The sequence below is a fragment of the Lycorma delicatula genome, chromosome 5, assembly GCF_047948215.1.
Source record: "Lycorma delicatula isolate Av1 chromosome 5, ASM4794821v1, whole genome shotgun sequence".
NCBI lineage: Eukaryota > Metazoa > Arthropoda > Insecta > Hemiptera > Fulgoridae > Lycorma > Lycorma delicatula.
The window spans coordinates 59,326,456-59,353,714 of NC_134459.1; the positions used below are offsets into that span (position 1 = coordinate 59,326,456).

General features: G+C 29.4%; 1 protein-coding gene across 1 annotated transcript in view; it reads left to right on the forward strand.

The window, feature by feature from the left end:
• The first annotated feature begins 4,605 nt into the window (after nt 1-4,605).
• LOC142324992 (uncharacterized) overlaps nt 4,606-27,259 on the forward strand; it is a 46,227-nt gene continuing 23,573 nt past the window's right edge. Inside the window, exon 1 of the mRNA XM_075366209.1 lies at nt 4,606-4,706. Coding sequence (XP_075222324.1) covers nt 4,676-4,706 — 31 coding nt within the window. The 5' untranslated portion in view covers nt 4,606-4,675. The remainder of the gene's footprint in view (nt 4,707-27,259) is intronic.

Below are 27,259 nucleotides of genomic sequence, written 5' to 3' on the forward strand. Positions count from 1 at the left end.
GGGTTGTTATGCAGGATTAGGCGGAAATCTGTAACTATAAAATTATTGCACTAATTCTCATGAATAATACATTTTACATTTTACATTTTATTCAAATCTGTGGCTATTAAAAAATAACCTTTGGTAAATAATTTGTTTTGATTTTACCCTACTACGTTAGGAAATTATCTTCCTCTGTTCAATGGACAAATGTTTACCCATGAATCAATACTTCACTAAGATAGTATATAAAAAATTATTTAATTATATGATTAACTGGGTATAAAAGCTTTACCAACACGGTATATACTGATATAGCACTTCTGGAGAGTACTTAAATTTACTCTTACTTAAAACTATACGCAGTAACATGTAATTCCACCTAGAAATTTAGTGAATATTTTTTTAATATTTTAGTTTTATGAATCACATATAAGCTATTTATATATCAGTTCAGGTGAAGTTAAAAACTGAATTAATTTATCGTATGGTACGTAGATGTGCTATGTCCAAACTATTAAAACTAAATATTCACAAAATTATAATAGCAAATGTATACATAATATTCATATAGATATGATTATAAATTTCATTATAGCTACAAATTGACATCCGGTTTTTCCAGTCTTTTGACTCCAGGTGAGGTAGCACGATATATATCTTGTGGATTTCCCTTTTATGTTCACTGTAGACAGAAGTTCAATAGTTTGGAGCGACTCACCACACTCACAGCCAGCCGTAGCTGACATCCAATTCGCTCAAAAAGTAGTTACATTTACCATGTCCAGTTCTTATAAAATTAAGTCTGCACCAAAATTGTATTATCAGAATAAAGCCCGGCACGATTAATTAATCCATTGACGGCCATGTTGATTGCTGTCACCGAATTGGTAATCTTTTTTCGGAGTAGTACGAGAGCATTCTGGCGCTTGCTCATCTCAGAGAGAACGGAACGGTTTGCGAGAGTGAGTAAGGCCGACGCCAGATTGTCTGTTATTCGACGATAGAGTGAGAACTGGAGGGCTGCTGTTAAAGCAAGCTGGACTAGAAGACTTATCCCTGACCTGAGGAAATGGTTCGCTAGGGAACACGGTGAATTAAATTACCATCTGACGCAGGTGGTCATATCTGGACATGGCAATTTCGAGGGGTACCTGTTTAGAATAGGCAGAAGGGAATTACCAACGTGTATGTATTGTCACGAGCAAGATTCAGCTGAGCACACCGTGTTCCATTGCCAAAAATGGTAAACCGGGTCAAGGCGGGAGTCGCTGCCCTAACCGCAGAAGAACTAGTAGATTATATGCTGGCTTCAACGGCAAACTGGAAAGCCGTCGATGGTTTGGCGAGGACGATTTTGAGGAAAAAGATAACGAAGGACGTTGAAGGGGATTTTAATTTAGGGCAGGGCGGACAGCCTCGGCTGGGAGGACCGGCATGCTGAGGTGTGTCGGTTCTGTTGACAAGCCGGGGACTCCAGGGGTCTGTAGGCTGGGGAATCAAAAAACCGAGTCCTTGTTGCTGGATGGGCAAAATTTCATTCAAAATTTTAAATATATTGTGAAATAAAACAAAAGGTAATGTAGTTAATTTCTAAATTTAGAATAGATTGACTAACCAGCATATTACAATAGGAAGCTGTATCAGTGCATATTATTTTGTTAATTTCGAATATGTTGTACACAGTTTCAACCTTGTGCTGTATGTACATTACTTCATCTTTTTCTTGGTACAATTATAATTTTTGGATAAATTTTATTTACAAAAAAAATTTATGAGCAAAAAATTCATATCGACTTAAGCCGCCCTATTTTGCTTTGTTTTCCTACCGGACGCCATTTTGTGATTTTCAACAAAAATATTATTTCTCATGAACGGGTAAGCCTACTGTAATTAAATTTGGCAGATCTAAGACTAGTGTCATGTTCTACAAAATAAAAAAAAATTGAAATCGTCACCTTCAACATTTCAAAATGGCGGCCATCTTAATTTTTTTCTAGAATACCTTTATACCGGTTTCGCTAATAATACAGAGTAAATAACGATTAGTAAACAAAGTTTATATTTTTTTTTTAATTGAGAAACAAACATTTTTATATTTATTTCTTAACATAATTTTGTCTATTAAATTATTATATTCCAAATGTACTCGTTGCAAGCTGTTCAACTAGTGAATTTAAAGTAACCACTCCACGGCTCAATGAGATGAGAATCACATATATGACATGTAAATGAGGTGTAGTATTGTGCAGACTCAGGCCGATTATTCTTAACCCACCCGGTTGGTCTAGTGGTGAACTCGTTACGGCAAATCAGCTGATTTCGATGTCGAGAGTTGCAAGGTTCAAATTCTAATAAAAGGAGTTTATTTATACGGATTTAAATACTAGATCGTAGATACCGGTGTTCTTTGGTGGTTTGGTTTCAATTAACCACACATCTCGGAACGGTCGACCTGAGACTGTGGAAGACTATACTTCATTTACATTTATACATATTGTAAAATAATACTTTACGATGGTTCCAAAGGCTAAACAAAAAAAAAGAGAGAGACAGCTGTTCCTGAGACGTGATTAATTGAGCCGCAACAACAAAGTACACCGGTATCCGCTGTCTTGTAATCATATCCATATAAAAGCAATTAACTTGTACAAGAATTTGGACCTCAGAACCTTCAACTTCAAAAATCATCTCTTAAACAATTTGCAACGACGAGTTTACCACTAGATCAGCTCACCAGACCTATTTAGTGGTAAAAGTGGTCGTTTAATCATTCTGTTTTTTAAAAATCAAATTTATTTTAAAATTGTTGATTAGATTATAAAATAAAACAATTAAAGCACGGATCGAGAATGTAAGTACAAAAAAGTCAAAGGTTTTTTAAATTTATATTCTTGATTCGTGGTTTTCTGTCCACTTGGTCGCTTACGATAGCTTAAAATGCAGGAATGTCAAAGCTGACAGAGAAACATAATAATATCAACGTAGACGTAAGCGATTTAATTCGTTGATTTTGATTCGTTAAAACCCATTTACATAAGATATCCAGATTTAATACGTTTAAAATTAATTTTATCACATCTAAAGTAGAAATATTTTCAGTAGAGTGTATTAAGGCAAGTAATTACTATACCCTTCTAATAACAAATACAACATAAAATTGAAATTTAAGGAATGCTAAGTAATGATCGTATACTTCACTGCTTACTAGATAATTAAATTTCATTATCATACTTTCCATTAAACCCACTATAACTTAAAACTACATCATCCGATTTCCTTCATTTAAAAACTTGAACAAAATTTAAATATCGAAACCGTATAATAATTTACATAACTTACCAGATAATTGAAAAAATAATATGGTGTGACAGTTAACTAGTTAACTACTTACTTATGGTTTATTAGTTAACAATTTTCATTCTACACATGTGTTGTGAGTAATAATACTTGATTGTTACGTGAATAACTTTGTAACAATTTTTGTCGTGTTATTTTACTTGTTCAAATATTTATTCTGATTGTACCTTACCTAATGTAAAACATTACGTTTCTTATGTTCATTATACAAATATCGTGAACAAACTATTATTTTTAAGAGTGTAGATCCCGTGAATGAATTTTATGGTTTTGGCATGTTGATAATAAATTGGCTTCGGTGAAGAAGTCAATGAGACAAAAACCAACACACTCCTCAATTTCTAGTAAGTCTAGAAGGAGGAACTTATTTTTAAGGATAGCTGTACTAATTTTAGGATCGCTGGTGTACATCGAGTCACCTACAGCTATTTGTTTACGCCACTTAATATCAGTTATTTTATAATACTTTACAGCCTAATAAACCCATTTAAATCGTTTTTATATTTTATATTTCGTTTGGAACACTACCAATATTATTTATAAAACTGCACATTTTTTATTACACGTATAAAAATAAATTTTTTCACAAAGTTTATCAAACTTTTATAACCTATTTTATTATTAGTATTATTATCATTGATGTGTCACCATAAATCAAAGAAAAAAACGGATTTTTTTCAATTTACAGATACTGAATATAAATTTATTAATTGCAAACAAATCATCCTGAAGCAGTTAATTTACACCGTTATTTGCTATAAAATAAAAGTCCATTATATTATTATTGCTATTTATAGCAAAAAAATATTAATTAAGGATTTCCCAAATTAATTTTGTTACGAATAATATCTTGATGGTAATAGAAATTATTTTATGTGAATGTTATTAAAGGAGTACAAGAAAATTGTAAGTTGTTAAATCAGCATTGGTTGCTATTATTTTCACTATAAATTTGTTTGCATCCGTTAAAATCATGTTACACCGAAGGTGTTCAAATAAATATATGGAAAGAAACATGACTGTATAAAATATATTCGCAGAGTTCACATATCTACATATAATCTTTCAAGGAATTTAGCTATTAAATAAGAATAGAAGTATTTATGGCACCAGTACGAAATAAAAAATAAATAAAATAGTGAAGGACTCCCCTAAATTCTTTTATATTTGATTTTTATAACGTTGACGTACTATGTAACAGGTTTCAAGGTCAAAGCAACATGTAAATGTATTTAAAGACTTTAGTTTACTATAATATGCCGGTTATTTTACACCTGATGTTTACTTGAGTGCAGTCACGGAGACAAGAACAAGAAAGAAAAGTGGTTTATTCAGTATGATTATAGTTTATTCAGTTGTACTTACCGGTAAGATTTAAATTATTAATTTATCGTAATATTATTTTACAATTTAATTTAGATTTTTTATTTTATTTTAATTCTCCAATTAATTACTAACCTGTGCAGTTAATTATTATGCATAAAGTTAACAAATTAATTAAATTTTGAAATATATTTATCTAAGCATAAAAATAAACTGTATATCTGTGTATGTTATTTATTTATTTATAGATAAAAATTTTTTATATCCTCATATTACCGATTAACTTTGTTCGTTAAGATTCAATTAATCTGCATTATCTCGAAAATTATCGGCTCCGTTCTGTTTCAGGTGGACTACAATTTTTATAGCTGGACTTAAAGCATATACTTTATTATATTTTACTTATTAATGTAGCGAGTAGTTTTTTGACTGAAAACTCTAGTATATATGGTAAAGCTTTATTTAATCAGAGTTTGGCTAAACCTGTTTTATAGGTTATTTATTGAAATTACACCGTGTAAGTTTTTTTTTTTGCAACTGCGTTACATGTTTATTTTCAACGTATCAGGATATGTTATTACATATCCTAAACCTAGTTACTAATGATTATTGTAAAAGACAAACGTCGAATCTAAAATGTTAAAATTTAACCGATTATGGTTTGATCTAGATCTGTTGTCTTACCATAAATAATTTTGTATGTTTACACTGTGTTCCACTCGGACATTATTTGTTCATATAATACATAGAGAATATAACCAACAGCGTGTAAATAAAGATTATTAATTAGAAAAGCTTTCTATGTAGAATTATTCTCTGTGCGGTTAGATGCTTGTTTGTTCCCAAATATAATTTATAAGGCAATAAGTAAAATACCAATTTTTTTATTTAAATAAAAATGTTTAATTTTAAACAATAATCTAAATTTTTTTAATAATAAAAATGTTAATTACATAAAATAAAACCTTTGAATATCATATTATAAAAAAATTCTCAGATAGAAGTAAAAAAAATTCCTTTCGGCATGCCAGAAGGCGGAGATAGATTTTTACCGTTGTTAAGTAGGGGATAAAAACGATTTCCACCCTAAAGTTATGAAAAACTTCAAATTTACTCAATATGACAATGGTTGCAGTGAAAAAAAGTTTCACATGTTTATCATACTACAATTCCAGTAACATTTTGGTCATCCGTTGCCTTAAGGGTTGATCATATAAATATTTTTTTTCAGAAAACTTTGTCAGAAAACTTTACTTACATAAGTTTTAGGCTCTTATCCAAATAATAGTAAGAACTTTAAACTAATTCGATATTTTACTTAATAAGATAGTTATAACAATTTTTTTTTCGAAAAAGTCCCCCATTGTACCCATGGTCCGATTTTGGCCGTTAACGAACTCGACCGAGATTTTTGGACAAGTTATTTTTAAGGAACAATTTGAAAGTGATTGGCGCAAAATTACGGCAGTTTTCAAGTCCACAAGAAAGTGAAATATATATATAAATATAAACTTTTGACCTGACGGTGATTTTGGAGTTTGGGGGATGTGAAACGCGAAGATACGTCGAAATTTTCCGGAAGTCGAATCATGTACGCATTACAATAGTAGTTTTCTTATGAAATCTACCTAAAAAGAGCTGGCAAATTATGTTTAACAAAATAAGATTTAAGCATCAAATTTTCCTAAATTTCGAATAAAAATATTTCTGATTTTACGGTCTTCCTTATTCGGTGGGAAAAATTTATTTATAAAGAAGTGATGATTGCTAATACAAAAAAAAAAAACAAATTTAAAGAGAATTGTTTAAAAATATTGAAAAAATATATATATATAACTTTTATGAAAGTTACATGTCTTTTAATGAAAAGAATTACTTCTCATCTTGGATAAAGAATATATAATATAGGTGCCAAAGTTACCTTAATTTTAATAGTTCTTTAAACGATGAAGAAAAATACAAGAAAAAATTTTTTAATAATATAAATTAAAAAATTAGAAGTGGAGAGTAAATTTTAAGAAAAACTTTCTAAAAATATTCATATGTAGGTTAAACTGAACAAATCTGCGTAAGTAAAGTCTCTCCAAATCTAACGTTCCCTTTAATAAAGGCTAAATATGAAAAAGAACATTTTTAAAAAAATTTTGAATTTTAGAATTCCTTCAGTTACCAATGCTTTTCCGTAAAGGATTCATGTAAGGACACAAAGGACTGTTTTTATAATTCAGCTTGTTCAATAGATTAAAAAATTCATCCAATTTTCAATATAATTCCCAGCTAAAATTATACGTATCTGTTATCGCTGAACTAGTTTCTTTTTGCCAACAAAAAATGCTTTGTCTTGACATCTAAAACATTTTGTAAATTTTTCACATAATAACTCTTTGAGGGCCCACAAAAAAAAATCTGATGAAACCCTATCAGTTTTCTTTAGATCTAAGCAGGATAGAACTATAAGTTGTGTTTAGCAGCACTTCCCTGCCTAATTTTTCCATGTTCATTTTTCATTGTACAGATAAGCATTAACCTGAAGAAAATGCTCTTCTTTTTCCTATAATTTTTTTTTCCTTTCAATATATTGGACTTCACTTTATTTTTAAGTATATTTTTGTAATACTGATGATAGTCTCTTCATCCAGAAATCACAGGAAATTTGATCTTTTGTTTTTGGAATTTTAAACAAAAGATTGATAACATCGGTTGACGGTTGGGTGTTTTGTATTCTTTCATTTTCGAGAACTGGAATGTTTCCACTTCACCCTTTGTTGCTTGGATTCTCATTCATAAAAATAAGTCCGAATCTCTTTTGAAACTTTTCGTTTCAAAAGTTTCTTTCCCTCAATCAAATACTGTTTTCTTTTTTTTTACCTACCTATGCGAATTAAAATTGTATTCTTTATGATTTTTGGTTACTATTGTGGAACCCTTTTGGAATTGTTTTACGCTGATTTGATTTGTTATGAATTTAATTAAATAAGTGTACCAATGCTCATATTACAATTTTTTAACAATTCTATTTGCCGTAACTCGCCTATATTTTTGAATAAATTCGTCAAAAATGTTATGAAAAACAGTTGGTTTTTTATCAAAAGTAGGGCTAACTAATTAAAAATTATGTTATTTTTATGATTAATAGATCAATCAAATTCATAGCCTATAAATTTTGCTTCAATTTTGTATGAAACGCAAAGGTGTCATTAAACAAAAAAATATGTTTTCAAAATTTACGTACAAAACATAAAATTTGAATGGAAATAAATTTCACCACAAAAAATATATTATTCGGTTTTATTTTACAAAAAAAAAGAAGTGAACATGATTAAATTTATCATATCTAAAACGGGGATACACCGATTTTGAAAAATAAAAGATATGAAAATTACCTTCGTCAAATCATGTCTAAACTTGTAAGCACGAAACTTAGCCTCTTGTTAATATGATTATAAAAATAATCATATTAATAAACCATGTCATCTTTAACCATGTCTTTTCAAGGCATGGTTAAAGTTTTCTGTAAAATAAAAGAACCGAAAAAAAATGAAATGGGATAAGTAGAAGCAGGATAATAATCTTCTTTTTCCTGTTTAGCCTCCGGTTATTTCAGATAATACTGCAGAGGATGAATGAGGATGGTATGCATGAGTGTAAATGAAGTAGTCTCAGGTCAACCATTCCTGAAATGTGTGGTTAATTGAAACCCAACCACCAAAGAACACCGGTATCCACGATCTAGTATTCAAATCCGTGTAAAAATAACTGACTAGGATAATAATTTAAATGTACACATTATCACATTTGAGAATATGGTACACGGTTTTTAAGCACATTGTGCTTAAAAACCGATTTAAGTCGGCTTTTTGTCGATTTAACAAAATAATAATAAAATGTCAATACAGATAATAAATTTTTAGTATTATTAGACAACTTAATAAAATGTCCGCTTAGAAACAGTATAGTCCAACGGCGTTGAATTTAAATTTCTATGTGCACATAAACAAATACATAATTAGTTTTTACTAAGTACCTTCTCTTTCGCACTTTCAGCGTGTTTTTGGATAGATTTAGCAATCAAACAGCCCTTGCTTTCCGTCATCTGATCACTACTGAAAAAACAATTAAGCGGCTTTCGTATTCCTTCCATCGACTAAATTAGAAAAGGGAACGAACAAGGAACGTTCCATTCACACGCGGAGTAAAAAAAACTACCTTCCACCAGCACGCCAGGGTCGGCACTGCGGGAGCGACAGTTCTATCTTCCTCGCAGCCTCGCGTGCGACTTCCTATGCGCATAACAGCCAAACACCACGCCGCTGGAACTGTGAAGCGCACATTCAAAGTTTTTATGTCTTTTCCATAAACTGGGGAATGGCTACTGACATTAAACTTAAGGATTTATATTGTACGAGTATAAAGAAAGAATTAAAGAAAAAAGGACGCATTATATTAAATTTTATCGATAATATCAGGTGGAAATAGGTGGTGCTGTAGTTCCACAGTGCCTATACGCGAGCTGCCACTGCATTAGTGTGTGCTTATTATAATAGAGTTTTACGTAATTTATTAATAATCTATTGTGTATAGTCTTTATTTTTTATAATATAGTTTTTTTTTAAATATTCTGCGACATTTTGAAGAAAAGTACGTGTTACTTACGGTCACATGATGGGATTGGGGGAGTGAAAATAAATTTTCTTTACTTTTTGAGGTATAAGGAGTAAGAAAATACCATTCACTTAAATTGAGGCTTCTTTACGTATTTATAGTCTATATATTTATTTACATCTTTCCATTTAATTTTATTATACTTATTTATGTGTTTTTGTATTTATGGACCAGTGTATATAATTATAAGACGCGTAAATTTCCACAACTACTAGATAAATTTCATTGAAATTTAAATATACTGTAATAGTATATCCTGAGTTGTGTATGTGAAAGTTTGATTAAGATTGGTTGAATCATTCTTGAGTTTCGCTCAATTTAATGTTGAGAAAATTTGAGCGGTGCAAGTTAGAAGCGTGGTTCATTATGATACTGCAAGTTGGAACGTGGAAATAAAATAAAATAACGAAAAGTCGGTTTCTTAAGCAGAACTTCGCAAGATTTTTTATAAAATTGTATAAATTTTACAACGAAGTTAAAAAATCAGATTAAAATGTTATATTACTCTGAATTATTTACAGACAATTACGTCATACCTGTAAAAATTAAAAAAAACTTTTTTAAAAATCGCTGGTATTTCAGAAATAGTTGATTTTGATAAATGAAATAACAAAAAAAAATCAGTGTTTTTTTTCTAAATCTTATTTATGGTAACTGCACATAAAAAAATAGAGTCCATAAGAAAAAAAAAACAAAATCAGTCTTGATTTATTCAGTGAAACAAGAATTAATGAACGAAAGATAAGGTAACGATATTACGATATGCTTTCTGCTAGCCATTCTGTTCACCCAATTATTGAGTTATGTGAATAAATTTACGTGTTATACCCGTGTAAAAGTTAAATAAAAAAAAGTGATAAAAATAATCATTCTGATCGGCGTTAACAATTCTTGAGTTTTACTTTCGCGATTACTTGCACAAACACAGATGATTGTTCTGATTTACACGTATGTTTTAGAGTATGTATGTGCATACGCGGGCGCCTGGAAAAGAAAGGAACATATATGTCTAAATAAAATTGTCTACCTACGCCAAAAATTTCATTTTTATTGTTTTATCTTAATTAATAGAAGGGTAAATTCAGTTCATAAATCGATTCTAAAGGTCGATATTTTTTCAAATATTATGACTAATTCTTAAATATATCTCACTTCCTCAAATCAATGAGTGGGAGCTTCGCCTACAAACATCATCATTAATTATTAAACACCTTCATATCCTAACCTTATTTTCAAGAACTTTCCTTTCACTAAAGTTCCAACCTAAGTAAATTCTAATTTATTTAAATTACTGACGGTACCCTGGGAAAGTAACCTCTATTATACTTTGGTGTTTCTCTTATTTCTTATAAAAACATTGGATATCTTTAATTTTTCAAGTTATTATTTTCAGCTAAGTCTATTTCAATCAGTTTTTCAGTATTCAAGATGTAACAAGTAAACTTAGTAATTATTCAATTAGAACAGTTGTACAAGCATGTTTGATTTCAAACATAGTCAAGTTGAAACGTTTTTCAGATTTTAGCTGTTCCGATTTGTATCGGAACAGCTAAGTATATGTTTTGATTTATCTAGAAAAAATAATATTTTAGTTTAAATAAAAAAATAAATAATCTAATTATCTTTGTAGTAAAAAAATTATTTAACACGAAATAATTTTTAATAAAAGTAGTCAAATATTAAAAAGCCGGGTAAGTATTTCCATAACTATGCCGCCTTTCTCCTTAACCGATTTTTACTTAAAATATGGGTAAGGGATTTTACATATTGATGACTTAATTACGCAATATTTAGAGTGGAATTTTGAAAAACATCAAAATGGTCAATAGAAAGATTTGGGCACCATTAGATCCCCCTTGTTCGACGCCTACTTTTTATAATATTTTTATTTAAAAAATACTACAACAGACACAAATTGAAAAACAGATAAAGTATCAAAAGTTTTAAAAAGAAATTTTAATTCTTAAGTCAGATTTCATGGTAACTTTTTAAAACGTTCCCGTGTCGAAAAGTGATATTTTAAGTACGGGTCTCATTCAGCTCCCTTGTTTTTTCGAGGCTTAAAAGTTTATTTACTGCAGTAATTATTTACTTTGACCCAATTAAATGCATTTTTATTCAAAAAGCGTAAAAAAATTATAGTTTGATAAAGAACAAATATATTTATCATAAAATTTGCTTAACCGATTGGGTCAAAAATCAGGCCAAAGCTGGAATATACGTAACGAAATATTTGTACCAAATTTCAACTTTTTTCTTCAACGCGTTTTTGAGTTATGAAGCGTAAAATATTTAGAAATAATGTTAAAACCTTCACCTCTAAATCCGATTGATTTAAAACTTTCGAGTTTTTAATAACTTAATAGTTTAATACTTAATAAATAAATACTTAAATTATTGCTCTTAATAATAATACTTTCATGGCAGTGAAGCTCAATTTTTTTAATAAAGTTAAAAATTCTAAATATCAAAACTCTCTTTTTTAAAAGAGACTCTCTCTTCCTTTTTAAATTTTGTCAAAAAATGTAAAGCCATCAATACCAAGTATTATGTTTCTAATGTGCAAGTTGCAATCTGATCAACCAGTAAACAGTAAGTAACCCCTCCTCCTCCACAGACCAATAAGATGAGAATGATATGTAGTTTTGTACAGACTTAAGTCGACCATTGCTGAGACATGTGGTTAATTGAATCCCAACCACCAAAATATTCCGGTATTATTTAATATTCAAATCCGTATAAAAGCAACTAACGTTTACTATGATTTGAACCTCAGAATATTTTACTTCGAAAATCAGCTGTTAAACAACTGATCTGCGACGACGAGTTAACCACTAAATCAGTCGGAAGGGCTAATGCACCATACAAATAGATTTTCTGAATAATTTTCGTAAAGTTTACCTCGAGCCAGTCCAGAAATATTAATCAAAATACAGACCAACGTACGTTCGTATGTACAAATATTTTCCGGAAATTTCTATATCATGAAATACGATGTAGAAAAAAAAATGGTTTTTGATGGCGGTATATCTTCTAGCCCGAAATTGGCTGCAATGATTTAACGTAAAGTAAGTAATAATTTATAGTTTCCTTATTTTTAATTGTATTTAGTGTCACTCATAGTACCTAAAAACGTTGTAATTTATTCATAAAATTCAAACAAATTTAGAATTATATTTATTGTTTATTATTACTTCCTTATACAAAGTAAAGGAAGTATTGTGATCGCGAAAAATGTCGGTTTTCAGATTTCAACGGAAATATTCATTTTGACCATCCCTGAATCGAATTTGATTAGTTTCGTCGTGATGCCTGGACGTACGTGCATATTTATCTCGCATAATTCAAAAACGATTTGCCGTTGGATGTTGAAATTTTGGATTTAGGACTGTTGTAACATCTAGTTGTACACCTCATTTTTTTATTGCACTGAACCAAAGTGTCCAAAACCCAAAATCCAAAACAATTGCATTTTGGACTTTTTCTTAACTGCTATAATAAGTCCTCATTGAGAGCTTTTTAACGGTATATCATAAGTGGTACTTATTTTCATTGGTTTGAGTTACAGACAAATAAAACGTTAATGAAATATTTGGATCTTACAAGAGGAAGGCACATCGGTTCGAATCTGACTTCATCTCCTTTTTTTTAATTTTTTTTATTTTAATTTAAATATATTGATTTATTAATAATTATTACCTCTGATTGTAAAAAAAAGTTTTACGATGAATAATACTTCAATAATAATAATAAAAATAAAAAAATATATCAGAAGTTATTATTGAAATAAAATTTTATGTACTTTTCATTTTAAAATAATGTGTATATGTAATTTAATAGGCGTACAAGGAAGATGTGGTGTCCACATCAGATTTTTTTTCATTAATAATAATAGTAACTACTTCTATAAATAAAATTACCAGTGATTCATCATTTACCAGTGATTCTGTATATATTTTTAATTACCTACACATATATATTTTTATTTATTGTTCTACTTTAGGGCGTGGCAAAATTACTGTAACCTTGTTTAATATTGAAACTGTTTCAGATAGAATGTAAAAGTTTCAGGATATTTTATGAGTCCATTACTCAACTGATGACATTAGAGATAGAATTAAAGTTCCTTGATGTGTTACCAGGGACAAACTCAAACCTTTCAAATAGTAGCATCAATCGTGTGACACATTACTTTAATTGTCTTATATTTATACAGAAAAAAATCACTTCAATAACCCGATCCAACATGTCGAGGGAATAAAGTTATATTCATCCTATTTTCAAAATACTTATGGCAATGTCAGAAACTGCGCAGTATTTTAAAATGTACTTTACAAAAGATTTCTGGAAAAAATAAAATGTAAAAAATTTTATATAATATATTTATTATTTAATAATAAATTATATTTATTTAATATATTTATATTTATTATATATTTATTTAAATAAAATAAATATAATAATATATTTATTTTATTTAAAGGTTTTACAAGACTTCAGTCGTGTAGTATTTATTTAATAACTAGACTAATAAATAGACTCGGCAATACTTGGTTATTGCTAGATTTGAGTATATGTATGTAGATTAAATGAACACAATTGAAAGTTTGATAAAACATTAAAAAACTGAACATTACGAAACTTTACAAAATTTAACCTTAAATCCAGTTGTCAAATCAGGCCATAAATACAATTTTCTAAATATCTCAACCCCAGCGCCACCTAGTGGGTTCATTTGTTTGTAATTACATTATTTTCGTGTAAATAATATATATTCTGAATATGAACCAAATCGGACCATAAATACAATTTTTGGAAATATCTCGTCCCAGCGCCACCTAGCGGGTCCATTTTTTGAAAAAAATATTTCTTTTCACGTAACTAATATATATTCTGAATATGAACCAAATCACACCATAAATACAATTTTTTGAAATATCTTGGTCCCGTGCCACCTAGCAGGTCCAGACTAATTCAGAAACCTTTGCGGGTGTGCGCACAACTCACGAAAATTTCATCGCAATCGGATGAATGGTGTAGGAACGCATACGGGACAAACAAACAAACATTATATATATATATATATATATATATATATATATATATATATATATATATATTACCTCATATATATAAATTACCTTCCTTCTATTGCTTGACACTGTGCCTACTGAGTATAAAGAATTGGACAACAGTTTTCAATAATTTTTGAACAGCCGTCACCTTCTTCAGCCACCCCATTCACCTCTCATCACGGAATGTATAATCAACTCCACAAACGTATGGTCCTCACCAAGCCTATATAATACGCTTGGTGCGTATGGTTTTCAGACATTCGCTTGGTGTAATGAGAAAAATTGTCAGTAAACGGACTGAAAGGAAATGGCACTGGAAGAATGAGCCAATACTCTCAAGGACTTTTCTATTAATTTTACTTATCTACGACGATAAAAAGAATCAGATTACGCAATCCTTTCATTTTTCCAATTAAAATTTATAAACACCCATTATAACTTTCATTTAACCGACAAATTAGAATCATCCAATAATAGAGATAAATATCCAAGCACTGCTATTCAAAGGGGGGAGGGGAATACACCTCCCCGGCACACTTGCGTTCCGTTCCATTTCAATGATATTCTAATTAGCAGAGATGATAGTCTCTTCTTCACTAAGGGTAAAAGCCGTTGCTCAATGTCCCATTTCTAAATAAAATCTCATATTATGATGTGCAATAAACATGTAGCAAGCAAATTTATTATTCGAATGAGTTGTATTGTAAAATTAAGCGTATTTGATTACTTCATACAGTATTATGATTATTCATTCGTATGAATTTGATATATATTTAATAAATATATATTTATTTTCTTACATATTGGTCGAGCGAAACAAAACTGTATGTAACTTTATCTTTTATATTTTATTGATTGTTTGTTTGATTTGTGTCGCAGTTACCGAACAAACGAGTTTTAAGGTCTTTATGTAATTTTTCAGCAGTTTCTTTATAATAGGCGGAATGAAGTATGTAAAACGATTTTTCATAAAATCTTCTATTTCAATATGGAAACCGATACAGCTGTTTAGAAGAGCATCGATTGTGAACCCTCACTCACGGTGTTCACTATCTGATGGATGCTCTTTGTAGATATTAGTTTGTAAATATTAATTTTGTTTTACATTTATTACTCATACTGTATTTAAAATATCTGAAGCAATTATTTTAAAAATACAACCGAAAAAATGGGATACAGTGAAAGTATCTCTACGATTATCGTTAGTTATTGATATAAGTATTATTGCTAATACAGTAAGGTTATTTTTGCACTGCGCTAAATTTTTCATATTCAGTCAGATGTAATTGATAATTCCTTCTTTTTAACAGTTTATTAATTCAGTTTAGTTTTAAATCTAAATTTTTTATAATCAATATAAAATAAGTAAGGTCTGTACTGTTTACGGTAGTGCTATACTGAATTACAGCATTTTGATTATATCATTCATTATTATGAGATTACAATTGATTTTTTTTATTCTATTTTTTTTTTCTATTGATTTTTTTTATTCTTTTTTTTTCTATTGATTTTTTTTTATTCTATTTTTTTTTATATTTCGTGCTTTTTCTTTTAACAGAACTTCTGCAGATATTCATGAATGATGATACAGGACCTAACAACAAGTAAACAAATATTGCTTGCTAATGCTTAATTTTTCACTTTAATTGTGACTAATATTACTTCACGAGCATTTTCTCCGGTAAAAGCCTTCATGATTGTATCATAAGTCAATTACCATAATCCATTGTTTTCCTCCTTTCTCCTCTACTAAACTTTCTTCCGATATTCAGTTACATCGACGTTTTGAAAAGAAAAACAAAACATCCTACCACGGTCATAAACAGCAATTATTAGTAGTACGTATAATGCGTCAAGGTCAACTACAACGCTTATTACGGTAGTAGATTCTAAGCTCGTGCGTGCGAATCTCTTTCGTTCAGTACTCGTCAAAAACTCCATTCCATAACCCTTTTGGCGCCCCAATATATTGTCACCTAGTATTTCCCGTTAGCTTCTTCTAAACCATTTACTGTTACTGTTCTAGTAATCATTGTTCTGATCTGCTTCCGTAGTTCAACTTTATAAAACAGCAATGTCATATTGCTGTTTTAAGTAAGTAATTAAGGATACTTAGTAATTAAGGAAGTAATTAAGTAATTTATTAGATATTATTAATGTTTTTCTTTTTATGCAGTTCCAAAGGAAATAATTTAAACGTGATAAATCTTCTAGTCCAATCTGTTACGCCTTTTTGAGTAACCTATATTTCGTGGTACACTCAGGGATATAACTGAAATGGTACCCCATAGTGTTGAAGCTTGTCAAAATAATGTTTTGAATTTTTATTCCGTTTTGAATATTTACTTCACATTTTCTTAAATTTAAATCTTTATAAAGAATTAGATTCGACTCATTCTCTAACACAATACCTGCCCACATGTTAACTTCGGTTCTTTGAAAGTACAACACTGGTGTGGTTTATGACACTGGTAATAGTAACAAAGGGATGACTCATCATACCATTGTTCATTTATATCCGAAAAATATCGACAGTTACGGAAAATTACTTTGCTATGTAACACATACGTGGTTTAAAAACTATGTTAATTAATAAATTAAGATTTCTATCAACCCTGGTAGTCATAAATTCATTAAAGTCATTAAGTTATTGAAATAAAAGAAATTTGAAATTTCATATTTATCACTTTTTACAAATCGGAATGTTGATCTTTCATTTATGTCGTGTTCTTTAACTGCTGTTCTAACCGTAGTTAAAACAATGGATTTTGGATCATTTTAAGTAGATTTCATAAGAAAGCTACCTATTGCAATGGGTACCATGATTCGTCTTCCGGAAAATTTCCACATATCTTCGCTTTCACATCCCCAGTCCCTAAAACCACCGTCAGCTCAAAAGTTTATACAGACATATATATTTCACTTTCTTGTGGATAGAAAATTGCCGTAATTTTGCGCCAGTCACTTTAAAATGGTTCCTTAAAAACAACTCGTCCAAAAATCTCGGTCGATTTCGTTAACGGCCAAAATCGGACCATGGGCGTAGAAATGGGGGGGGGGGCTTTTTCGAAAAAACAAAATATCGCTGTAACTTTCTTATTAAGTAAAGTATTGAATTCGTTTAAAGTTCCTATTATTCTTTTGATAAGGGCCTAAAAACTTATCGAGTTAAAATTTTTTGATATCACCAACTATTGGTCCAGGGGGCTTGAAGACAATAAAAAAGCATACCTCCCTTAATAGTCACAGTATCAAATCGGTTCAGAGTGGTCGTTAATCCTCTAAACATTACCTAAAACGTTTGTCTGAAACAATTTTTGATATGACCAGCCCTTACGACAAAGGATGACTAAAATTTTGCTGGAATTGTAAGGAGATGGGGCTTGTCGTATGCTAAACATGTGAAATTTTTTTTCACTGCAAGCATTGTCGTATTGAGTAAATTTGAAATTTTTCTTAATTTTAAGGTGGAAGCACTTTAAGGTTTTTATCCTCTACTTAGCACCGGTGAAATCTACCTTCGCCTTTTGGCGTACCGAAATGTATTTTATTTTATTACAGCTAACTATTTCTAATCACTGGTTCCGGAATTACTCTTCCTGATTTTTTCTTTAGGCTTCCCTAAGGTTTTCTGTTTCCTGATTCTTAATGGTACTCAATTATTTTTTATACAATAGATTTCCAAATAGGGACATGATTACGAAATGTGGATAACTCTACCTCACCCTTTTGCCAAAGTCTTTCATCAGTTTGGTGTTGATTTCTCTACTCGTGTTCGTAAAAACAAAAAATGTAGCGCCATTTTGAAAATAATATTAACTAGACAAAAGGCTCCGCAAAAATTTCACATGGTTTATTTTTCATTATATATGACTTTGTTTTATGTTTTTGCCGATTGCAACTAAATAACGTTCATGAATTTAGCGTACTAACAACAAAACGATTACAATGAAAAGCTCTAAAATAATTTTTTTTTAATTAAAGTAACTATGAAACAATAAAAAGAATTGCAATAAATTTTCTTTTTTTATCAACACAAAAAAAAGAAATTTTCCAAAAAAATAAAGCAAGCAAATTGAGTTTGCTACTTTGTTAGATTTTCCCAAGAAGCGCTCATTCAAAATAAAAACGTGAGCACATACAGCAAATAAATCAACGCACTATGCTTCTTCATCTGGTGGATAACCAAGACAGAAATAAATTAGTGTACTGATCATTTTACAAAAACCACAAGTACTAAGCCTACTGTTAAAATTCTTTACAAAAATCTGCTAATGCTATAATAGAACGTCTAAAGGGAATTTCCACTGAAATGAGCCTGCAATTCAAAGAACAATGACAAAAAAAGCTTAAACCTTTAAATATTTGTTTCATTTATTTTACCTTTTATAATTAAGATTCTATTCAGTTAAATTCATTTAGGGTAAGGCTAAATTTAATAACATGGTATTTTTATGTATCATTATTGTTTTAATTGTATATTCAACCATGTTATAAAAATTATTATTCATTTTCTTACTGGATTATTATTTATTTTAATTGTTTAAAAGATCCTTTATTTAATTTTACGACTTAATACTATAAGAGACAAACAAAATGATATTTAATCTAACAATAGATATTACAATTTACTCACTATAGGTTTAAAACTATTTTGGGTATTAAACATAGGAATCCCCCCTACAAAAATTATCCTTCTCAAAAAACTAGTCTCTTTTTATATTAAATTTTAAAAATATACCACGTAACATCTTATATAATAGCTTATTCAATTAAATGAATATACAACCTGAAAATTGTAATACACAATAACTGAAAATCAATTGGATCTAAAATACGTCCAGTATTATTTTTGAACGACGTTTTACATAGTGTGTACTATTATTTCATATTTTTCATTTGCCCCCTGGCGTTCCACCAGATGACTTTCTTCCACCTCTAATGAAAAAAGGGTGATCAGTTCACACATAAAATATCCTTAAAACATTTAAATTTCTACCTGAAAATATTAAAATGTAATTAGTTTTTTTTTTTACCTGCCTCCCGGAACCAGACCTCCAATTACTCACTGTTCCAGGAGGTGCCTTCCCCTCTAGCCGCCAGATGAGGGAAGCGCCAGAAAGTGTAATTAGTTTTTTTTCTCCTCCCGGTTCGGTTCAACATTTAAGTATAACTCACCGCAGGGGAGTGTCCTTGCGACTCTAACGGCCTTCCCACCCACCGGCTGTATGTCCGGCAGGGCAGGTCGGCCCGCCGGTTCTGGATCTTTTTATTTACTCGTGCCTGCCTCTAACTGGGAGGACAGGGATATACCCGGGCTCGGCTATGCCGTTCCAGGGGATCCATGCCCAAACAGTCGGGACTCGGTCTTTTCGCAGTTTTTTTTCTTCTTAATTAATTACCATAGTTTTATCTCACTCCATGACCTTAAGATTGATTTTAGTTATTCTTATTGTTATTCTAATAATTATTTACAATAAATTACATCTGCTGTGTTTACGTGAAATTTTATCTGTGATACTTCTATTGAAACTTATATATATATATATATATATATATATATATATATAAATACATATTTGCAAAATCAGAAACAAGCTCGGGCTCACCCTCTGAGAAATCAAAAGGAGGTCGATTAGTTTTAGCTAAAATACAAGAAAGAAAAATAAATTTATTTAAAAAATGAAAACCCACCTTACCAGCAAATTAAAAGTGACACGAAATCTTTTAGTTTATTTCAAAACCATTAACAGGAGTTAAAATATGTTAAAAAATTAAAATAGTGTCAAAAATATACTTATACCCATTACTGTTTGCATTCTAACAGTGTACCAATGAGTATACTGTTAGAGAGTAAACAGTCATGAATGTAAAGTATTTTAACCTTTGACATTATTTTAATTTAATTATTATATTTTAACTCCTGATGATGGTTTTGAAATAAACCGAAAGTTTTCGAGTCACACTTAATTTGCTGGTAAGGTGCACTTTCATTTTTTAATAATTTATTAATATCGCGGTAACCATCTTTAAATAAAAAATAAAGGAAAAGAAAAAGAAAAAATCAAGTGTCCAAATTAAAGTAATAAAAATCCATTAAATTAAAAGAATTACATACAAAATAAAGAAAAATAATTTTAAAAAACACAACCCCATAAGGAATTATTTTTATAATATATATATATATATATATATATATTAATACATAATATTAATTGCCTTTTCATTTACGTTTATTTCATACTCCATTTTGTGAGTAGATAAGCATTTTGATTTTTCGCTTTTTATAAAATTACATACTTTTTTACTTCCTTATACGAAGTAAAGGAAGTATTGGGATCGTGAAAAATTTCGGTTTTCAAATTTCAGCGATATCCATTATGACCATCCCTGAATCCATTTTGTCTAGTTTCGGCGCGAATTCTGTACGTACGTGTGTATGTATGTACGTACGTACATATCTCGTATAACTCAAAAAAGATTATCCGTATTATTTTGAAATTTTGGATTTAGAACTGTTGTAACATCTAGTTGTGCACCTCCCCTTGATTGCAATTGACTGAACCAAAAGTGTCTAAAAAAGCCCAAGATAAAAAAAAAATTGGTTTTTGGACTTTTTCTTAACTACAGTAATAAGCCCTCATTGAGAGCTTTTCAACGAAATTTCATAAGTGGTACTTATTTTCATTGGTTCCAGAGTTACAGCCAAATTAAATTTTAATTAATTAAATATTTGGATTTTATAAGGAGAACGCACATCGGTTCGAATCAGGCTTCATCTCCTTCTTTTTTTATTTATTTTTTTAATTTATTATTTTAACTTTTTTTAATTCATATATATTGATTTATTAATAATTATTAACTCGTGATTGTAAAAAGCTATTACAATAATTAATAATACAATAAAAATAAAAAAGATGCCAATAATCAGAAGTTATTAGTGAAATAAAATTTTATGTACTTTTAAAAATGTGTATATGTAATTTAGTAGGCATTATTACATACGAATATGTGTATATGTTATAGATTTGGTGAAACATCTGATTATGCAATAGTAATTGAAAATTATAATTTAGAATCGTACTGGGTTTAATTTCTGTTTAATTTTATTTAATTATTCTGGAATTTCTGTTTAATTTTATCTATATTAAAGTTAACTACAGAGTCACTGAAAAATAGACCCTCACAAGAACAACATATCCATTGAGACATACATGCCCGATCTTTAATAAATTGCAAAAATTCTTATGTTTGAGTTCATTACTTCTCTGATATTGTCGGACAATATTCTCCCCAAGTCGGAGTTGATCATCATTTCGTTTATTTGTTTTTTGTTGTCAATCATTTAATCGCTCTTTGGTTTGAAAGAATTCTGATTTTAATTTGCGTACACGTTCTTTAGTTTTAAAATTTTCCGTCTCTTTATAATCATCATCCTTCCTTAATCTTTTTATTCTTTCTTTGCTTGCAACATTTTCTTTCTTTTTATTCTTTCTTTGATTTTAACATTTTCTGATCTAGCAGTACGAGTAATAAAGGGAATTTACTCTATCCTAATATTTCATGTAAGATTATTGAATTAACAATTGTACAAATATTTTATGTAAATAAAAACGAATATTTCAGCAATTGTGTAACTGTCCACTTTATTAAAGAATTGGAGGAACGTATCTCACTTTCAAATGAAATAAGTTTAATGAAGCGCAGCAAAATATGTGTATATGTAATTTAATTTAATAGGCGTACAAGGAAGTTATGTGGTGTCCACATCAGATTTTTTAAATAACCATATATCCAGTTTCATTCGTGTGATTAGGACCGCTTGTTTTATAAACACTGAATGAAAATTAGTGCACTGTTAATTCAGAAGTACAAACAATAAATTTACCACCCTATCTATCGCATTACCCTCAAACCACCATAACCTTTAAAGCTTTTTTGAGTTGTAATTAATTTAAAAATGTTTGGTTTTACTAATAAAATATGGTTAAATATAGAACACAAGAATCTAAATTTCAATGAACTCATGAGTGATGTAACATTTAATTAAAAACACTTACCGGTACGGAATAACTTTCTATAGCGCTATATCGTGCTCAAATTTGTAAAAAATATTTTATATCATAATGATATATTAGAGAACTGTTAAATTTTAAGTAAATAAAATCTAAATGTTACATTAACGAAAGATATTACATTAAAGAATGTAACATCATTCCTTCTTATTTTACTCAGGTCTCCGTTACGCTAGGTTTATTAACTGTGCCTTGTTTTTAGTAACTTCAAGTAACTGTTAAAGCATTTAAAACAGTGTTTCCCAACGTGGGGCTCACGCCTCACATGGGGGAATTCGAAAACGGACTCGTCCAGAGTTTAAGTTAACCGAATGGCGACTCTCAGTCGCTACTCAAGCTGGGTAAACGTCCAGTGTAGGTAACGTCAATCCGCCATGTTCGTAGCCGTGATTTCACTATTAGATGCTAGGAGCGGTCGCCTGTCGGTGCAAAGATTTAAAAGGGGAATCATTGAAAGGAGACTTCAAATAAAACTTTATTTAATATAACAGAAGCAATGGCATGGCATGGCTTTATGAAGAAACAGAAATCAAATATTTAAATTCAACTGAATGAGCAAGAGAACTATTGTTACCGTTTCCATCTTCATATTTAGTTGAGTGTGGATTTAGTACCATAAATGATTTGCTGCTAAAAAAAAAGAAAACGGCTGGATGTAGCACAATGGGGAGACTTGAAACTGAAGACAACTAAATTGGAACCTAACATAGAATCTCTTTGCAGCAAGTATAAGCGCAAGAATTTCACTAAATTTAAATAATAAATAATTCCTAATAATTGAAATAATAATTTAGATAATAATAATTTAAATAATATATTAGTAATAATTACTAATAATAGTTTCATTAAAACTATTTTACTTGAATTTCAGTTCTCCATTATACTTTTGAAAATTTACTCACTGTGTTTCCTCGACAATTTCCTAGTGATTTCTTTGTAAAACCTATCATTTAAGTTTCTTCAGTGAACAATTCAACTTTCGAATATTAAAAATTATGTATGTGTTACATCAGAATGTAGAATTATTTCTTATGTTGCATAAGAATTTTAGAAATGCTTAGAGATGGATCATGGCACATAAAAGGTTGGGAAACACTGTAATAGAGTAAGCGATTCAAAATAGTATTGTACCAATAAATAAATAACGCTTTAAAATACAAAAATTTTGTTCAATCTTTACGATCACCATATGGTGGAATTAACTGAGTCGTGGTGCCTAGACTCATTCTCAAATTCTACTTAAGTTAATTGGTAAAAGAATCACTCAATCGGCCTAGCGATTCTTTTGTATTAAACTGACATCTCTACACATACATATATACCAATATGCATATGGTTATCGTAATTTATATTACGATATAATTTTCTACTAGTAATAACATAATGCATAATTATACAAAATTTATAACGAATTTCTCCCAAGACCTTCATAACCTATTGTACTCGTGAAAATAATGTTAAAGTTTAAATAAACATATGTCTTAAAATCCTCCGTTTGCGAGTTACAACCAGTGAAAGATTTCGTTCTTGGATTTCAACTATCCCGGTGAAATGAGGTCGAATTAGGACATTAATTAAGGAACAGAATTAGTGATTTCTTATGATTTTTGATCTGAAAATTGAATAAAATAGGTCCCAGAATCATATCTGCAGTAGGTTTTGAGAAATCTTGAGTGAAGACCAATTGTAAAAAAATCTTGTTTTTTATGTCTACGTACAATAATTTTATTAAATGAGTAATAAACGTATAAAAGTGTTAAACAAAACTTGTAAAGAATTTAATTTTGAGCAAAATGGTGTAAGTTAACTTGAACAAAACAAAGATAAGTTAGAAAAATTCAGTTTTTTTCTAGAAAGAGTACATTACTACATTTATCAAAAAATTACTTATTTAACGACAAATTAATTTTCCAGCAGATGATTTGGAAGTAGTTAACAATCTATGATGTTCTGGTCTGATGTGAAAGGGAAGGCTTTTATTAGAGTATAATATAATATAATATTATTATATTTTCCCCCTTCTTCATTGGGTCGGATCCTGCAGTTAAGTATTACACAGTTAATTATAATATTATTAGTTACTATAAACCAAACGCACTGAATTTGATGATTGTTTTTATCTATAATTTTTGTTTAAACTTGTTCAATTTTTGTAAGAGTAAGTTCCATTTGTGGTTGTAGTAAATTTCTGCAAGAAAACTTACTTGCAGAAAATGAAATATTTTCTTTTTAAAAAAAAATTGTACAACCAGGTAGATATATCTTTACTTACTCGGTTATGGATCTATTGCTGCTACAGCAGCACAAAGGAAAAATAAAGCGATCAGCCAAAATGTTGGGTATCAGGTAGTTGCAAATATCGATATTTCAAGATTTCTTTAATCCAATAAACACAAAAAAGGTTTTTCTGGATTTTTTCTTTAAAAAAAAGTTTCCAGAAAACTTTGCCAGTAATCTGATTAATATTGTTGGACTGGCTCAAACTAATTTTTTTGTAATATTAATGATAATACGATCAGCATGTAATATTAATGGTATTAAATTTTGGGCAAATTTATAAAAATTTTCACCTTTTTTACTTTTTGTATTATGATCGAAGAAAATTGAGCTTTGTACCATGAAAGCACTTATTAAACAACTTAAAACTCCAAAGTTTTAGTTGAATTGGATTTAGTGATGGAGGATTATTCAAACATTATTTCTAAACAGTTTTGCCCTGTATTTCGAAAACTCTGATCAAAAAAGTTGAAATTTGGCACAAATATTTGTCTATATATATCCCAGCTTTGACTTAATTTTCGATCTCATCACGGTATTCTTATACTTATTTTTAGACAATTATAAATCTTTTTATCTTTGTTGAATATCATTACATAAATTATTAAAGTAAATTAAACCAATAAATATTCGTTTAAATATAAAAAAACCAAGGGCTGAATGGGGCCCATATTTAATAATCATTGTTTTTAAACTTTAATTTTCAAAACTGAAAATCAAATGTATATATAATGAAGACGACACGGGAACCATTAAAAAAAAAGCAGGACCCTTTGAGAATTCTCAAGTCAGGCTCCATGAGGCCCGACTTAAGAAATTAAACTTTTTTTTTTTTAATTTCTGACACATATCCGTTTTTCAAGTTGTGGTTGTTATAAAAACGTTATATGCGGTATTTGTTGATCAAGCAAGTTAAACGTGACCCATTTTTTTTTACAATTTTTTTTTTAGCAATTATACTCTAAATACAATATAATTTTAATGAGAAACGTTATCTGTTCGAGGGATCAACTGGGACCAAATCTGTTTTGTTTTTTTCTCAGTTGTTCTTTTAATGCTGTGTAATTTTTAAGGTAAAAACTTCAATTGATCAAGGTAGTCAAACTGGCCCAAAATTTCTTACTGTACATTTTTGTCTTTTTTGAAATTGCATTAGAAATATTGTACAATTGAGTCATTATTATTTAAAAACGTGTACGGCTATTTGAAATAAAAATCTTTCAAGGCAGAGCCGGGAAATCTATGCAACTCTTTGCCGGTTTTTTTTAATTGTCACTAATGAAAATTATTTAGTATTGGATTTTTGTATTATAATGATATATATTATAGCCTGAAATAAGTTTATATTGAAAGTATGTTCACGTGATATTACTTTCCTGGCATCTTAGCTTTAGAGTATGCTGTAGAAAGTAACGTAATGAGTCAGAAATATAAAAAAAATCGTCAAAATTAACAGGTAAAAGTCAAAAAATGGGGTGTGTTTTTTTAATTTCTCGATGTTTCATGACCCAGAAACTCCAAAAAAAAAGCAGGGGTAATGTTCATGAGTACTTCGAGTTGGCTTATTTGTAATTAATAAATTTTGACTGATAAACTGATTTTGATGAAATTTGGCACAGAGATTAATGAATATGGAGCAATTTGTAGGTAAACGTTTACTACATATGTGCGTGTTTTGGAGTGTTTGAAATTAAATAAGTTTTGACGTATACGATGAACGTATTTTGTTAAATTTTGCACAGATACTCGTGTATATGGGGACAATTTCAATTTAAACGGAGTGGGGTAGATAATTTCATTGGGGTTAATTTTCTCAAAATTTTGTTGACAAACCCTGCTTTATATTAAGATCTATACATGCGTACATGCTGATCTTACCATTTAAAAAACAAATTTGCTGTTGAATTCTTCCCTACTCGAAAAATCGATTTTTTGAATTTTATTTTTATTATCGATTATTTTTAATCCTTTAAACCTTTTTTATGTATAATTATTTTTCTACTATATAAAAATAAATAATGAATGCCAGGAAAGTATAGCAACTTTGTTGTCAGCTTTTATTAATTAAATTGTTTGGAAAATTTCCATTAACAAGTCCAAAATATATTTTAAAAACTACATTTAAAAACGTTTTGGTAATTTATTTTATTCTATATTTCCAAAAATTGTAAATATGTAAACTTGAGGTTAAAAGTAACGCAAAGGATTACAGATCTTCAGCGTAGTAGAGATTGAAGTGCAGTAGATTTCAGAAAATCCTCAGCATGGTTTACAATTCTTTACGTTATTTCATCGAGTGGTTTTTCTTATTTTTATAAAATATATTGTAATTTATTGTCATCACTATACAAATACAAAAAAATTTATTTGATCAAAATCTCATGCTTAATCGAATTATTTACACGTTTGATTAAAGAATAGAAACTATTTAAAAACGTTCTATTTATCTGTATAGTAACAAAATAAAGATTTTAAGAAAAAAACCCAGATATAGCCTACATAACTTTA